This window comes from Capricornis sumatraensis, chromosome 10, assembly GCF_032405125.1.
Source record: "Capricornis sumatraensis isolate serow.1 chromosome 10, serow.2, whole genome shotgun sequence".
NCBI lineage: Eukaryota > Metazoa > Chordata > Mammalia > Artiodactyla > Bovidae > Capricornis > Capricornis sumatraensis.
The window spans coordinates 63,560,352-63,577,360 of NC_091078.1; the positions used below are offsets into that span (position 1 = coordinate 63,560,352).

General features: G+C 46.1%; 1 protein-coding gene across 1 annotated transcript in view; it reads right to left on the reverse strand.

The window, feature by feature from the left end:
* LMCD1 (LIM and cysteine rich domains 1) overlaps positions 1–14,045 on the reverse strand; it is a 56,518-nt gene extending 42,473 nt beyond the window's left edge. Inside the window, exon 1 of the mRNA XM_068982374.1 lies at positions 13,924–14,045. Coding sequence (XP_068838475.1) covers positions 13,924–13,965 — 42 coding nt within the window. The 5' untranslated portion in view covers positions 13,966–14,045. The remainder of the gene's footprint in view (positions 1–13,923) is intronic.
* Positions 14,046–17,009: the final 2,964 nt, after the last annotated feature.

Below are 17,009 nucleotides of genomic sequence, written 5' to 3' on the forward strand. Positions count from 1 at the left end.
GTGTATGTGTGTATAACTGAACCACTGTACACACAAAACTAATACAGTATAAATCAACTATATTTCATTAAAAAGTTGCTTGTTTTGAAAAAATAAGAGGTAATAATAAAAATGCAGTAAATATGAACCAACAGCTAATACTCTTGCTTTAAAGCTCTGAACCTGAGGACTGCTCTCTCTCTGTTCAAAGTGACACTGGGCAAGTGATGTAGGTGTTAAAGCCCTATGAGCACCAGGCGGAGACTTTCTCCTGGTTATAATCCAAAAGGTAAGAGAACTGAAAATGGAGACAAATTCCGACTAACATGGTTCAGCACTGTTAATGCATGTCTGGGTACCAACTTCATTCATCTTGTGACCAACAAGTTCATGGCCCAACATTGTGGAGCCCTATAAACATGTTTGGTATAGATGAGAAATGATTTAGAGGGAAGGGGGTTGCTGAGGACTGAACTGTCTACATTTACTTCCCATTCATCGCATCAGCTCTGTCACAGTGGCAATTTACTTCATCCCTCTGAACCTTAGTTTACTCATCTGTAAAATGGGATTTATGTAAAGACGAGGGGAAAAAAACCTATGTAGCACAATGCCTGACACATAGCCCATGTGTGGTAAGTACAGGTCATATGCCAAGTATAAGAGCAAGGCTTCTATTTTTGCTCGTCATACCAAGAGCATAACTGGTTCAAGTTTCTGGTGTTTTGGTTCTGGGGAGCATGGGATGACTAAAAAAAACTGAGGAGAAAATCTGGGGCCATTTCTCTACTAGCAAAGTAAAAAGGAGAATTAAAGTGATGAACTGGGCCATTCAGATTTTCAAAAGATGGGGAAAATGTCAACCAACAAAACAATCTCACCCAGCAGAACTTTGAATAGTCTTATCCACTCTTTCAAAAAAGTGGTAATAGTCAGCAGGGTGTCAAAGACTGGCTGAAATTATAAAGCACTGAGAGGTGTTGATATTATGCATTTTTAAAGAAGGGAGTGCCAACTCTGAGTCTGCAGGATAAGAAGAAATATGATGGGTCCAGGGCCTTTTCAGAATTATTCTTGCACTTCAAAGAGCATGTACTTGGCATTGATTCCACCACTTTCCTGAGTTTGGTCAACGTGGCTGAGGGAAGGCAAAACTCTTAAAAATCCACACAGATGGAACATTTCCACTGGCCCTATTTTGGTATAAATATTCATCAAGGACTAGAAACTTTAAGTAGATATCAATGTGAGCTATGAGTGGTTTGGACTAAATTTCAGCCAGTTTTCAGTCGTCCTGCTGTATCTTATCTCTCTGGAGGGCCAACCCTTCTGAGATGTGGCTGCTGTTGTTTAGAGATCCCAGCCAACCTGTCTCCCCGGACCGGGGAAATCATGGGAGTTTGTTCTCAAGAGGCTTCCCGCCAGAAACAGGGGGCCCGCTTCAAGGTTCAGACGGGGGTCTGTGTTAGTTGTCTGAAGGCAGGAAGCAAATCAAGGCTTGGCTCATCCGCCACCTCGAAGTGTACCCTTGTGTAGATGAGTTTGAAGGAGGATGAGTTTGAATTCGGCACCAGACATGGAAAATTCAGGCTGCTCTGGAAGGGAGCCTTTCTGATTCCCCCTCACTTTCAGTTCCTTTTCATCTTAGGATCCTTCCTAAATACTCTCTAAGAGTCTTCCTCCCACTCTTCGGGCTACTTTCCCATCTTGCCAGTTCTGACTGTGGTCCATGAATCAGAAGGTTTTAGATTAAGCAGCGTGTATGGGGCTCTGGCAGAGGTCAACGGTCCAGCCTGCTCTATTCCATGTCTCTCCGTGTCCTCTGCCCTGCTCCTCTCCGTCTCCCTGTCTACCCCTCAGGATTCCTTGTCTCTGCCAGGAAGGAAAGCCCACTTGCTCTTACTTCTTTTGATGCCTCTCTTCTCTCTCCTGTATCCTGATTCCATCTCATTTCCTTCTCAGTCCATTCATATTTTTGAGCCCTTCCTGTATGCCTGGCTTTCCAGGGTGACACAAAAGAGAAGTAAGGCCTGGTCTCTGCTCTCAAGGAGCTCATGAATGGAGGATGTAGGCATAAGAAAGATGTCATGGGATAGGAGTTAAATGGCCAGGAAAGAGCTCATTGGTAGAAGAGCTAGGATTAGAACTCAGGGTGTCTTAGCATTTCAGATTCAGAAAGACTTTAAAATGATTTTGTCCAAGTACCCCTCCACAACTTTAAATGGGAGATGGAACACATGGCCAGATGCTGTGAGAGCCACTTATAAGCACTGAGACCTCGTCAAAAGATCAAGTTTTTTTTAAAAATTCCTTTAATTATTGGACAGCTCTTTCTTATTTCGAGCTAAAATCTCTCTCTGAACCTAACCTCCCTCTCGCCCATTGGTTCTGTTTCCTTAGTTCGTTAGTTCAGGGATGCAGTGGCCACTTTTTTCTCATATCTGGTTCACCGTCCAAGTCCTACATGTTGGTCAAGATTGCGGTCAGAGCATGTGTTTCTCAGGTGACTTCCCACCTGCCGGGAGACCTAGTAGGGTTCAAGGGAGGTACCAGGCAAGCGGCAACAGCTCTTCTAATTAGTGTGACTCTTGCTACAGAGTAAGTTCTCCCAGTGGGCTGTTTGCGCCTATAGGCTGTGAAAGAGGGCAGACGAGGAAATCCAGCTTTTCCGTCAAACCTCACCTCTTTGTCAGATCCTTGCAAACCCAGGGACTGTCCCCATAATTTCATTTTCCAGATAACTGGCAGGGAATCATCTATCATTTCCCGCCCCCCCAACCTGTTTAACATACCATCTGCAACTGACCCAAAGCAACTGCCAACAATTATTCCAGTGGCATTTCGATATACAAACCATGTGGTTTTCATTGTGCTGTGTTACCTGCCCAGAATCATGTCAGGAAGGGGCCCCACAGTCTCAGACTGAGTCAGAAACCTAAAGGAATTGTTCTGATGCAAGGGATCATTCTTACTCAAGTTTCCTGATTTTCCTTCTCACAGTTTATCAAGGAATTCTCTGTGGAATTTCTTTTCCTCTAATTACTAGCTGAATAACTTCAGAATTGGAAGGTGGATAAAACTTGGGGTGCACACACCATCCTGTGGTCCTCACAATTGTGTTTTCACATTCTGCTCACAGGCAAAGCATGCTGGATTTCACCGAGGGAGGGTGTGTGTGTGTGTGTGTGTGTGTGTGTGTGTGTGTTTCTCTCTCTCTTTTTGTTCCTTACTTTCCATATATGTTGCATATCCTCAGTTATTTTTTTTTTTCCCTTCAATCACAACACAAATCTACATCTTCCTGTAAAAATTCAAACTGAGTCAGGGTGAGCTTGCTGTAACTCCTCTGCTGAGCTTGGGAGTCTCAAGCATGCCAGCTTGGCAGGCTGTGCTATCCTATCATCCCAAGGGTGTTGGCTGAGAGGCGAGAGGGACAAGTTCTCGGATGAGAAAGTTACAAGATGTGCCTGATGGATGGATGGATATGTAGGAGTGTATCTCTCTGTAGTTGAAGATGGATGATATTTCTCAAGTTAGAAGTCAAGTAAAACTGAGAACATGCGTGTCAAGACTTGGAACTGATAACACTGGCCTGTGACCCAAGTATAATATTCATTCATCCTTGTCTTTCAACATTCAGCTCAGATGTCGCCTCCTTGGTGAGCGTTCCCTGACCTCCCCAGGTTGGGTTAAGTACTTCCTCTCTGATCTCCCTCACTCCCTCATTTGAACCTCTGATCAAGGCTTTGATTCTCTGGTGGCCAGGCTGGCTGTTCCATCTCTCAAACTATCAGCTTCTGGGACTTCTTTCCTTTTTACTTCTCTGCTTCCCAGCTCAACCCCTGACTTATAATAATTACATGGAATATGTGTTTTCACAGAATGAATTCTTAAAGTTGGCCAAATCAGAGGGAGGTGATGAGTTTCACCAGAATAATGTTTGCACATTTTACTTTCATTGGGTCTTTCAATAGTGATGATAACTCATGTGTAACACACACTCAGGAGCTGTCAAATGCTGTATTAAGAACTTTATAGGTTATTGTCATGAGGACAACTTTTAGGCCCATTTTATAGATGAAAAAACTGAGGCTCAGAGGTAATGGGATTTACCCAAATAGGAAGCAGGTGATAGAGCTGGGATTTGAACTGTTTGTCTACTCCATACAAGAGGCTCACTATGTGGGTTGAGTACATGTGCATGTATGCAAATATTTGTGTGTGTGTATGTAGAATATTGTCAGAGCTTTTTTTGACAGAAGTCTTAATCTGTTTGCGTCCTTTTGTCTGATATGAAAGTGTCCCTTTTCAGAACCATGTTCTAAAAGCACAAATGAAAATATATAGTATTACAAAGAAAATGAATATTACTGAAATAATATCAATATGTAAAAGCTAATCTGTAATTTAGTAACATACATGCCTTTGTTAAAATTAATTAACAACACCAGTCATGGATTTAATTACTGTTATTTCAGAACAAGGATGAGTATGAGCAGTATGCCTAGCATCTCTCTTGGCTGTAATAGGATATGAAAATATCAGATTTCCGTCAGTATGAAGGACACAGGGCCTAAAGCCAGTTATCTTTTTCTAACTTATATGTCACATTCAATAGCTTTATTTTCTTAAAAAAAAAAAAAGGCGCAGAGGATGCTAAACTGCCAGGGCTTTTGTTTTCATTTATAATGGAAAAAAAGAAATGTTTCATTTTGGTTAGAGGTTAGGTATATAAGGGATGCGCTATTTTTCTTCATTTCTGTTCCTTGATATCACCAGTTCTATCCACAGATCCCTGTTAAAAAAAAAACAACCTTCTCCTCTGTTGATACTAATAAGAGTAAAAACAAAATCTCCCTCCCACACTTTCTCTAAAATAAGCCTCAAATGCTGACCCCTACCCCCATCAGAGCCAGACCCCTTAACAAGGACACTGGTGACCACAGGGCCAAAGTGGGGTGGGGAGCACAGGTGTGCTTGGCAGGTGGGTGGCTCTCCTCCAGGATGAGGGCAGGGCTGGGCTCCATTTCCCCTCCAACTCTTCTAGCCAGAGGACTAGCTGGGTCAGTCACCTTGGTGGTCAGCCGTGAATCAGTACGTGGAAATGCCTCTTAGTCACACGGCCCAAACAGCTGCTACCTTCCTAAGGCAGGTTTCTTATGGGGCATTAGTCAGCCAAGAGCTTTCACCCTGTGTTCCTGCCCTTTGGTGCCCCTGACACCAGCATCATGAAGGACATCATGGGGTGCTGAGCTGCCTCAGAGGACATGGGCTGAGCACAGACAACTGGTCTATCACCGTGTGTATGCAACAGGGCGGAAGGGGCCACTGTTTAGTGGCTATTGCCTTTCCCAGACTTCTCTTCACTCAATGCCCTGTTAAAATGCAACAACTGGGAGCAGAATTGTCATATGTACATCACTGTGATACTGTAGAGATGACTGGGGTTGGGAGTGGCTCAGATGTGTGCAATGCTCAAATCTGAGGGCAGACAGTAAAGGAGGAGAAAAAGAGTGGTGTGTCTGTGTGTCTCTGTGTGTCTGTGAGATGGAGGAGGTCAAGGAAAACACAGAGTAATAGAACACTGACATTATCTGGCTCTTCTCTCCCACGTGTGCTAAGTTGCTTCAGTCGTGTCTGATTCTTTGTGAGCCCATGGACTGCAGCCCACCAGGCTCCTCAGTCCATGGGGATTCTCCAGGCAAGAATACTGGAGTGGGTTACCATGTCCTTTTCCAGAGGATCTTCCCTCTTCTCATACTTTCATGTGAAACACATTCCCCTGGACTCAAGTCTACAAGGCAGGGACCAGAACTTTCTCATTCATTGTCTTGTACTGAGCGCTCAGCAGAGTGCCTGGCATGTAATAGGTATTAAATAAATATCTGCTAAATCAAGAAATGGTGACTACTATGCTGTTTTAAAAAGCAAGACATCCGAGGCTTGGCGTGGCTAAGTGCCTGGGTAAAATCACCTAGCTGGGACTGACGAATGGTCTCCGTGAAAAGGAGGACTACTTTTTAGAAGCGTAGCCACCGGACACCCGGGGCACATTGTTGCCATTGTCCTGATTTTTGCAGATGCTGTGACCCGGGTCTATTTATGGCCAGGTCTAAGTTTAGCTACAAAGAGGTCCTGCAATCTGATATCTTAGAAGCCACCTGTGACATCAGTAAGATGAACTTGGTCTTCCACGTTCTAGCACTTAACTTCCTATAGGATTTCTGTGCTGGGGCTGATGAAAAGAGGATACCAATAGCAGCAGGAGGAAATGTTATTTTGAGAACATACTATGCATCCAGGTGCTTTACATACTTTCTCATTAGACTATTGCTTAAATATAGAATTATTATTAACTTTCTTTCTCAGATGAGGAACTGGAGGTCCAGAGAGGAGTAAGCAACTTGGTTGCAGACCTATGAAAATCTCAAAATGGCCTTTAAACCGTGTGGCCAAAGCTACATTCACAGCCAAAATGTTCACCTGACCTTCTGAGCTTTGAGGTTATGAGGGTGACATGAAGTCAGGGGACCCTGGGCATGGAAGTGATGAAACAGAGAAGATATCCTTTTCTTCATTCTTTCAGGATGAGTCAGTGCCTCTCTGCTACGTCACATGCAAGTTTTGGATATAACATTGCCCCCATGTCCCCTCTGCCACCTGAAGGGACTGACCAAGCAGATCAGTAGCTTCTTCTCAGCTCTTTTATCTAATGATTGCTTCGCATTTTCTCCAAAGATTTATTTTGCAAAGGAACCCATATTTTAAAATAAGAAGAGGGGAAAAAAATCAATACATACACATATCGTATGGATTTAAAACAACTGCCACGGGCTGGACCCTGGTGCCAACTTTGTCCTACAAAAAGAGTGACTTGCCAAATAGAGCCTCTGGTTTCTTCTCCCTCAGCAATCTTATTTCCTTTTAAAGCATGTCCTAGTGGGGGCTCGGGCTGTGTTTTGCTTGGTCCTGATTCCTGGGTTATTGGGTAGACCGTGAGTCAGGCTGACCAGGCATGTGGAGAATATGCATTCCAGAGGCCAAGCTTATCCCCAGGATAGAATTTCCTGGAAGCTCTGGAGCTTGGATCTCTAGGATTTTTTTTTTTTGTCAAGTGTCCTTGCTTCTTCAGTAATTTCTGGATACTATTATATGATTCCTTAGATTGTCTCTCTACCAGCCTCCTCTCTAGACAGTTCTAGCAGACTTCTAGAAAATGAGGAAGGAACAGATCTAGGCAGTCTTTCTTTTCTACCTGGGAAATGGCTTTGACTTGGTGTGGATGACAGCATACACCTGGTTGTGGCCAAGAAGTATCAGAGAGGTACAGACTCCTGGTAACCTTTGGCAAATGCTGGGCCATCCCTGAATCACCGTCAGCACTGGGCTGACCTTCATCTGTGTGTGAAGCCTGTAGTAGCAACCCTAGTCCTTCTCCACCAGACTTGTACTTCTGACAAAAGCCTTCGGGTGTCTTCCTGCAGTGGAAAGAGCTTCAGTTTTAGAGTCAGAGAAGAATGGGTGTGAGTTCTTAATCTGTCATTATATGATCTTAGGCGAGTCATTGAAACCCTCAGTCTTCATTTACTCATGTGTAAAAAGGACATCATTCTGTTTGCAATGTAGTCCTAAAGACTAAATGAGACAAGTGAGAGAAAACATCAGGCATCCTGAGTGTACTCAAAAGATGTCTCTCTTTTTTCCTTTCCCTTGCCTTTCCCCAAACTGGTCCATCCTAGCAGAGAACAGATGAATCTTTGTGCAGATCCTTGGGGGACAAAAGTCCTAATGGATGATGAAAGTAAGACCAACACAACCTGGGAAAACATGTAACAACACTTCTCATATAGGGGAGCAGACAGTGAACAAAGGGTTGATTTAGGGGTTTTATGAAGCTTTGTGATTGTACTGTTATTTCTGTTTTTGTGAAAGCCCAACTGAAATTCCACATCAAATATTTAGGCCTAAATACCAAACACAAGTTTAGGCCACTAAAATAGTCTAGGTCCACATAGGAGACCAGACTTCTTATTTCACTGTTTCTTGAAAAGCTTTATAGAAGGCATTTCTGGAGCTTCTGAAGATCTGGGCCATTGATACACTCTAAGCTCTGAGATTTAAAGATGCTTGCTTCTTGGAAGAATAGCTATGACAAACCTAGACAGTGTATTAAAAAGCAGAGACATCACTTTGCCAACAAAGGTCCGTATAGTCAAAGCTATGGTTTTTTTCAGTAGTCATGTATGGATGTGAAAGTTGGATTATAAAAAAGGCTGAGCGCCAAAGAATTGACACTTTCCAACTGTGGTGCTGGAGAAGATGCTTGAGAGTCCCTTGGACAACAACGAGGTCAAGCTAGTCAATTCTAAAAGAAATCAACCCTGAATATTCATTGGAAGGACTGATGCTGAAGCTCCAATACTTTGGCCACCTGATGCAAAGAGCTAACTCACTGGAAAAAACACTAATGCTGGGAAAAACTGAGGGCAAGAGGAGAAGGGGACAACAGAGGATGAGATGGTTGGATGGCATCACTGATTCAATGGACATGAGTTTGAGCAAACTCAGGGAGATAGTGAAGGACAGGGAAGCCTGGTGTGCTGCAGTTCACGGGGTCACAAGGAATTGGACATGACTTAGGGACTGAACAACAGAGCTCCAAGAATGGGTTCAGGACTGAAAGCTGCATGGGAAATGAAGGAAATGGTACAACTTTGAGAGTCTCCTGTAGAAGTGGTTGGTGGCCCTGCACCTGGTGAGATCACAGCAGCAGCTGCCAGCCAAATCTTCCTAATCAGCAAATGAAAGGGAAGAGGGGGCTATTTCCAAATGAAGGCACTTAGAGAGCAGCAGCTGTCTCTTCCTTGTGGAGGTCTCAGAAAGCTCTTCCCCAGTTCTGCTCTCAATGGAATGGTGTTTGTGTCCTGTTTTCCCATAATCATTTGTTATTTAGGAGACAGTCTGGGGTCCAGAAAAGGTCAGTGGACGGCAGGAGGAACGAAGCTTCCAGCCGTCATTCAAAGTCAGCCCCTTCTGAGGAAAAGCGACCTGTCCAAAGTCACCAGTAAGTGCTTTCAGTTACTGTGACAGCTTGACCCCTTGCCAGAAAACTCTGCTTATCATACATATTTCAGTGGTGTTGGATGAACATGGGGGAGATAAGAACTGCCAAGGTCTGTGCTTTCAGGACTGATTTCCACTTTATTATAAACACACTATTTTGAATGTGCAAGTAGAAAAGAAAGATTCTCCCTTGCAAAGTCAAATGGCATCTCTCTGTTGGAGCCCAGCTGACCCTAGAGGGTGGGTTACAAGAGGTACTATTCCCTGACTTCTCTGCTCCTGATCTAACCCTCCCCGGAAGTAGCCAGGGCAGGGGAAGGAAAGGAAGATACCCATGTGAGTCTGCACATCTGCCCCTCCTCCTGGTCCCCAGCCTTTGCTAAATCCAGCTCATTCTTTTTCTCCCTTGTCACCTCTGGCCAGTTAACATGGAGAGATCAAACTGTGGGATCTTCAGAGGGGAATGCCAAAGCCACTCCATGTCCTGCTTGTAGAACTGTTGGTCAGCTCTGGGCCAGGAGAAGGTCTTGGAGCAGAGATGGCTAGAGTAAAGCCTAGAGCTGATCTGCGAGATACCTTTCCCTGCCCTCCACCACCTCAGGGGGCAGATGTATCGGTGCAAATCAATTGTCAACCCTAACCCCACATATTCGAATACGTCTGTACGGCATGACAAGCATCTTCAGTGTACAAGTAATGGCTTCAGCCATCTGTCTGGGGAGAGCTTTCAGGACTTGGATAATTTCTTTCTTTCTTTTTTAATATGGCTCTCTTTGGGCCAAGTTGCTTATACACCTATGGGCATGTCTCCAATGATTTGGCTATTAAAGTCTTTAAATGACAGCTTAATATATTTCTAAGATGGAGGGAGCCAAGGACAATTCTCGAGGAGCCGTGTTGACATTGGATCGGCTCACCCAGGCAGCGTGCCAGCAGCTTTGCACACGGCAGGAACTGGAGGTGAAAGCAGGAAGGGCTGAGTACAGGGGGGGAGGGCGAAGCTGGAGGACAGGAAAGCCAAGAGGGACGTGATGTGGAGAAGGGTGGAGGGAGACGCCCAGCTGACCCTGGTAATGCACTTGGACGAGCCATCCTTTCATGCTCCTTGGACATTGTGCTGAGGGGTGAGAAATAGAACCCTCTGGAGCCGGTCCACTGGCAGGCACACAGGCAGCAGTGAACATGCTCTCAGATCTCTTTGTTCTAGTCCTTTCTAAATTCCTGCAAATGGTTCTTTGGCAGCCAAGATCCTATATTCTTGCAGAGCCTACCGGGCCCCGGCCCACCTTCTTAGCAGTCTCAGAGAAAGGACTTGACTGCTCTGGGTCTCAGTTTCTGTATCTATCAAGTGAGAAGAGCTCCATGTCTCCTTCCAGGCCTAACTATTCCAGGACTCCAGAGTGAAATGCTCACTGACTGATGATCTCTGTTGTGTAAGCAGATTTTGTATGTTAGGCTAGAACGAAGACAAGGTCATCGGTCATTGTTCTAGGTTATCAATGCCGCTGGCTTCTGTTCAGCTGAATGAAAATTAGTTGCTCTTCAGATGGGCCAGTCATCTGAAGAAGTGTGTCCTCATTCACCAAAAGACTCCTTTCAGCAATCATGCGCTCACTGAAATATACACCCACCACCACGGACCATAACAATGGCCAAGTCTACTTGCCCTCAGGTGCTGAGCCCTTTGTATACAGCAACTCGTTTAATGACTACGGGCCCCTTGGAAGGAAAGCTAAGTGCTGTGGCCACCTCATGCGAAGAGTTGACTCATTGGGAAAGACTCTGATGCTGGGAGGGACTGGGGGCAGGAGGAGAAGGGGACGACAGAGGATGAGATGGCTGGATGGCATCACCCACTCGATGGACGTGAGTCTGAGTGAACTCCAGGAGTTGGTGATGGACAGGGAGGCCTGGCGTGCTGCGATTCATGGGGTCGCAAAGAGTCGGACACAACTGAGCGACTGAACTGAACTGAACTGAACTGGGAGGGAGATTCTTTTAGTGTCTCCTCAGTTTTCAGATGAGGGCACAGACTCAGAAGTTAATCAGCTTACACAGGAGCACACAGCTAGTAGGTGGTGGAGTTGGGATTTAAACCCCAGTCTGGTTACAAGAATATTGATGACTTAATAAACCATAGAAGAACACACCCACTGTAGTGGTTGATTCCACCAAGAGAAATGGCAATTGATCTTCCAGGCTTTTTGTTACCAGGGAATGTTGGCTAGTTCCTGATTCTCAGGGAACAAGAACTCCATGCTAGGAAACTTTTTTCCCAGTTGAAAAACAAACCAGGGCTCAAGAGTAGCCAATGGGAGCATTTGGCTCAGTGTAGATGGGAGGAGGGAAGGGACTGTTTCTATACCCTGCCATGAACTAAGGATGGGACCCATGGCCAGTACCCCTGTCTGCCTGGAATTGGGGAGATGATCTCAAAGGCTGCCCCAACTTGGGGATTTTAATGTTCTCTCTCTCAAAGACTGTTTTCTGACTTTCCAGCTCTTGGGATTCCCTGTGGCCCCCCTCCCTTTGGGTGCAGGGCAGCGGAGTCCTCGTGGAGGCCATTTGAAACCATTTCTCATTTTGTAAATCGGTCTCTTGCAGCTCTAAGAATCTCTGAAATTGCTTCAAAATGCCTAAGTGTGACTATGCCTCCTGAAGCCAAATGTTAGCAAACCCACCACTGTTGCAGATTTAAAAAGTAAATATGCCATAAAAGCTCTGCAGCATGCTGTTGATACAACCCAGCATTTAACCGCCGATACACACCTCAGCAAGGAGAGATTTCCCCCCATTCCCTTCCCTTACCTCGGCTTTCTGAGTGGAGGACCTGGGTTCATCACCCATACGGTGACCCTCCTCCTGATTGTCACAGTCCCAAGGGGTAAAAAATATCCGCCCTTTCATCTATACCCACCACATTCTTTCACTAAGCCTGTAATTGGATCTAAATGGAAAATAAACCCTTTGCAGGGCAAGGAAGTTGGCACTAGAGGGTGACAAGTAGGAGACTGTGTTCCACCTCTAATCCGGATAATCACACTCTCCCATGCAAAGGAAAATAAAAACAAGGCTTCCTCCTAGCTGGGACCTGGGCTGTGCTGAGGAGAGAGGTTCCGTGTCTCCTGTCTCCCTTCACACATTAACTGTCCATCAGCTTGTAATAAAACAATCCTGAATCATCTGATGTGCCACTGGACAATGAGACACTGCCCCTTTCGCTCTGAACTCTTTTCCTTTGGCTGAATCTGGGGAGGCAGTTCAGACACACAAATATGTTGGAGCGGCCACAAGTTAGAAAACAGTAACACACAAACTGTACTGTCTGCAAACACTATGGTCTTAGCTGGTTCACTCATAGTTTATTGAGTCATGCTGTGCATGGCAGCCTGCGTCGGAACAGAGATGAGCAAGAAAGGTTTGTCCCTCAGAGAATTTAGAAAGATGGGTAGAAAAGAAAGAGCAGTGTGTGCCTGACTCACTAGTAGGTAGAAATTAACAGGACAGGTAGCTTACCAAGGTCTAACATGTGAGAATTCCAGAGAAGGAGAGATGACTGGATTCTGCGAACAGTCTGGCAACTGTGAAGCGGGGGTGGGGGTGGGGGGGGCAGGAACATTCCAGAGGGATGCTCTCTGGATGAAGTCTGCCCTGGTGTACACATTCAGAGGTCCGATGGACTCTGTGTGGGAGTCTGGGGCAGGTCAGCCTTGCAGTGGTACAGTCGTAAATCAGATGCATAAATCCTGCACCTCTAAGTGGCTGACTTGCATTTTGATTCTGACATAGTTTTTCTTTTTCCTTCCCTCTCTCATTCCATCCCGCCTTGCCCAGGTAATAGCAAATGTTTACAGGGGACTTTGCCTTGAAAGACCAAAACTCTGATTTTCCCTGAAATCAGAGTTTAAGTTTAAACATAACTACTTTGGGAGAGAACACTAAGGGGTACCGTAGCTATTATTGCTGCTGTGAGGGAGGCGGGGCCTAACATCCCTCTATGGGAGACAAGGGAACTGAGGCTCAGAAAGGTGATGGATGTGGTTGGTCATTGTGGTGCAGCTAGAAAGTGGCACAGCTGGGGTTTCCATGCCTAAGGCTTTTCCATAGGCTCCACAGCCTCCCAGAACCAACTCTCTGTGACCCTGAGACTCAGTTTCTTCACTGGTCTAGGCTGTCTCTGGGCTTCCTTCCAGTTCACAGGTCCTCTTAGCCCTAGCCTGTGACAACCTCTCCTCACCCTGCCCCCGCCCCCCACTGTCTACAGGTAAGTAACCATCGGGGATTGGGGCTAAAGGCACAGCTGCAGGCCCCTCAGGCAGTCATTCACCCATGAACTTCTGGGCTCCCAGCCAGCCCTTCTTGAAAGGGAAAAGTGAAGACCCTGGGGACAGAAATTAGTTCCCGTGTGCTGAAACTGTCGCCACTGCCAACACCACCAACTAAAGAAACTGTTTTCTTTGTATGTGTGTGTGAAAAACAGAAAATGGTGGGATGAGAGCAAAGGGGGTAGATTCCTTGTGAGTAAATATTACCCCTTCCCACCTTCACCTCAATCACTGGAGGAGGAGGGTAGGGTTCCTTCCCCACTCCTCCAAAAGCACAGAGTTAACATTTAAGAAAAAAGTTTTTTACCTTATTTAAATTTTAATTAGCATCATCAAAGAACCAAGATCCTTTGCAAATACTTTACACAAAGGCTTTTAAGAGTAGCATTTGGGGTATGTGCCTGTTGGCTCAAACCTGTATTCCCAACGATTCTATTTTCTATAAAGTCTTGGAATTCAGTGAATTTTCTTCTCCATATATCTAGGAAAGCCTCTTCAAACAGGAGAGGGAAATGGGAAAAGGAGTCTGCCTAAGTACAGACAGATCTCAGCTCACCTTCTGAACTCTCGGGTTGAGGTCCTTGGCCACCTTTGCCATCCTCTTCTGGGGTGGACAGACAGCGCCTGGCTGCTCAGGCTTAGGCGCGAGGGCGTGCAGTGGGGACAGCTGTGCTTGAATGGCTAAGATCGCTGGCCCAGGGGGAGCTCTGTGCGCAGCCGGTTGCGGCGGGGCCCTTTAATTGGAGAGCGGGACTCCCTCTAAAACCTCGCCAGCCAATCGGCGCGGGCGCTCGCACTTGGCCAGCCAATCCCAGCTCGCGGGTCCCCCCCACCCTTCGGGTGTTCGGGCCCGGCCGGGAGGCTGCGGCCGATTGAGCGCTTTCCTGACGTCAGTGAGGCCGCGGCCCCGCCTGTCCGGGTGGCGCACATCTGTCCCTGAGCGGCAGGAATCCGTCCCCACGCCCTTCTCCTTTAAAGGACAACGGGTCGAGGGTGGGGCGGGCCGCCGGGGCCCCGCGATCCATTCAGGTCAAAAGGGAGAGTGATCAAACAGGGAGGCTTGGGGGTATTTTTAGTGAGCTGGGTCCAAAAATAAATGCTGAGCTGTGTTCCCCTGCCCACCCTTTCTGCCTTGTCGCCTGGGGGGTGCGAGGGGAGCGGGGGTGGGTAGGTGGTGTAGGCGGCAGCTTGACTCAGCTGGTTAGCCTTTCCCAAACCTGAGCAACTTTTCCAGTCACCAGAGAGGAGGTGAGATTCGAGTGAGTGGTGATTTCTTTAAAATTAATGTTTCTAAAATATTCATCGGCCTTTTATAACTTGCTTTCGCATAAATCGTCCCGATTCAGGGAGGGAGAGAACACTGTCCTGATTTTATAAATACCAACATGTACATCTTCACTCCTGGAGTCCTATTTTCTCATGACAATCTCATAATTATCACAAGTGTTGTTATAACATGATAATGTTGATGATGATCACTCCCATTTAAGAGATGAGGGAATAGGATCAGAGAGGGTCATTGGTCCAAAGCTGGGCTTTTCAGTGAGGCTTTAACCAGGGAGAGGGAGGGTGAGATTTCACCTGGGTAGAAGGTGCTCAGGATAGCGAGCCATAAACTAAGAAATTAAAATTTTTTTTTGCAGATTAATTGAGTCATGCAGGTCTGAACAAGCAAGTTTTCTCATATCCTTGGGATGAAGTCTCTTGCAACATCTCACAAGTCCTATAAGTCAAAATCTACTAGGACTCACTGTTCCTATAAACCCACATCTATTAAGCCAGTTCCACAGACCTGGGTTCCTAGAGCCATTATCCTAGCCTAGACAGAGGATTAAATACAGTCCCTTTTCACCTTTTTTCACAGACAGAATACTCTGTCATGAAGTTTTCTTCCTGTCACCCTCTGCTGGAAACCAGGGCTCAAGTGGACTAAACCCTGGGTTGTAAGGAGACTGCAGAGTGGCTTCAGATGCATGGCGTGGCCTGATGTGAACGGAATGGGGGGCTGCAGGTCACTACGTAGGGCTTTTTCTCTTCTTGGAGGTGCTTTCCTTAAAGACACCTTCCGTTGGTTCTTTTCTTTTTCTTTCTCTCTCTTTTGGCTGTGCTGGGTCTTCATTGCTGCGTGGGTTTTTCTCTAGTTGTGGTGAGCAGGGGCTGTTCTCTGTGGTGGCTTCTCTTGTTGGGGAGTCCAGACTCTAGGGCACTTGGAGTTCTGCAGCTCCGGCTCCCAGATTCCAGACCACATGCTCTATCAATAGTTGTGGCTCATGGGCTTAGTTGCTCATTGGCATGTGGGATCTTCCCGAATCAGGGATGGAACCTGTATCTTCTGCATTGGCAGGCGAATTCTTTACCACTGAGCCAACACGGAAGCCTCTAATTGGATCTTAACACATCATCATCTTTAGTGATCCCAAATCTGAGTTTGGGATCCCATGATCCCTGCTTGTGGCTCCTTTTTCACCTTCTAGAAAGGGCTTTCTATGTATGACTCCTCTTTGGCAACATGAAGAATGATCTTTTTCTTCTTTCATAGATTTCTGCTATCGTCAATGTTTGTCTCACTTGCCCCTACCTGTAGCTCCAATACCTAGCACACGAGCAATGCTCAGAGCATGTCAGTGGAATGAATGGAGGTTGGCTTCTGGCTTTTAATCAGCAGTGAGTTGGCAAGGTGGGACTTGGAGAGATGGCCAAGTGCCATCCCTGGTCTGGTTTGTCCAAACTTCCTAGGTGGGCTGCATGATTAAGCCAGGGTGTAAGTAAATGGTAGCCAACGGAAGCCTGGCCTGGGAGAAGTTTCCATGTGAATAGCCCTTTCAGTAGCAAATCCTAGGAACAATGGTGTTGAAACTGGGATGTTCTGCCAGAAGCCTTTATACTTCAGAGCTACGGGGAACAGAAGCCAGGAGAACAACAAAGGCAAGCTTTATCCTTTGCAAACTAGGCAGAAGCCTGCCCAGTGAAGTCATTTCCCGCTCTCTTCCCAGCCACACTCCTTGCCCCATCTTGAAAAATTATCATTTCATGGAATAATTTGACTTTTATGAGCTTTAACAACGATTAGCTCCAAATAAGACCCTCTTCCCCTCTCCTTATTTTTATCGTTGGCCCCAGTTTCAATCAAGGAGGCAGATATTGTGGCTGTTTCTGAGAATGTAAGATTCGAAAGCTACTGCTTGGATGGCCTTGCCTTTCGTGCCTGCTAAGTCGCTTCAGTCGTGTCCAATTCTTTGCAACCCTATAGACCAAAGCCCACCACGTTCCTTTGTCCATGGGATTCTCCAGGCAAGAATACTGGAGAGGATTGCCATGCTTTCCATCAGGGGATCTTCCTGACTCAGGAATCAAACTTGTATCTCTTATGTCTCCTGCATTGACAGGGGGATTATTTATCTGTGAAGCCCTCTGGCCTTGTCTTTTTTTCCTTTTTCCTAGTAAAGAACCTGTCATGGGCAGAAAGCTGCTCCTTGCTCCTCTGGGACTTGTTCTGTCCCCCGCTGAAGATGCTGACTCTGACTTTTTAAATGCTACTCTCAAGACAAAGGTTTCAGGGGATCTATAGTCAGTTTTGTCTGGACACCTGGACTGCTGCTGCTGCTAAGTCGCTTCAGTCATGTCCGACTCTGTGCGACCCCA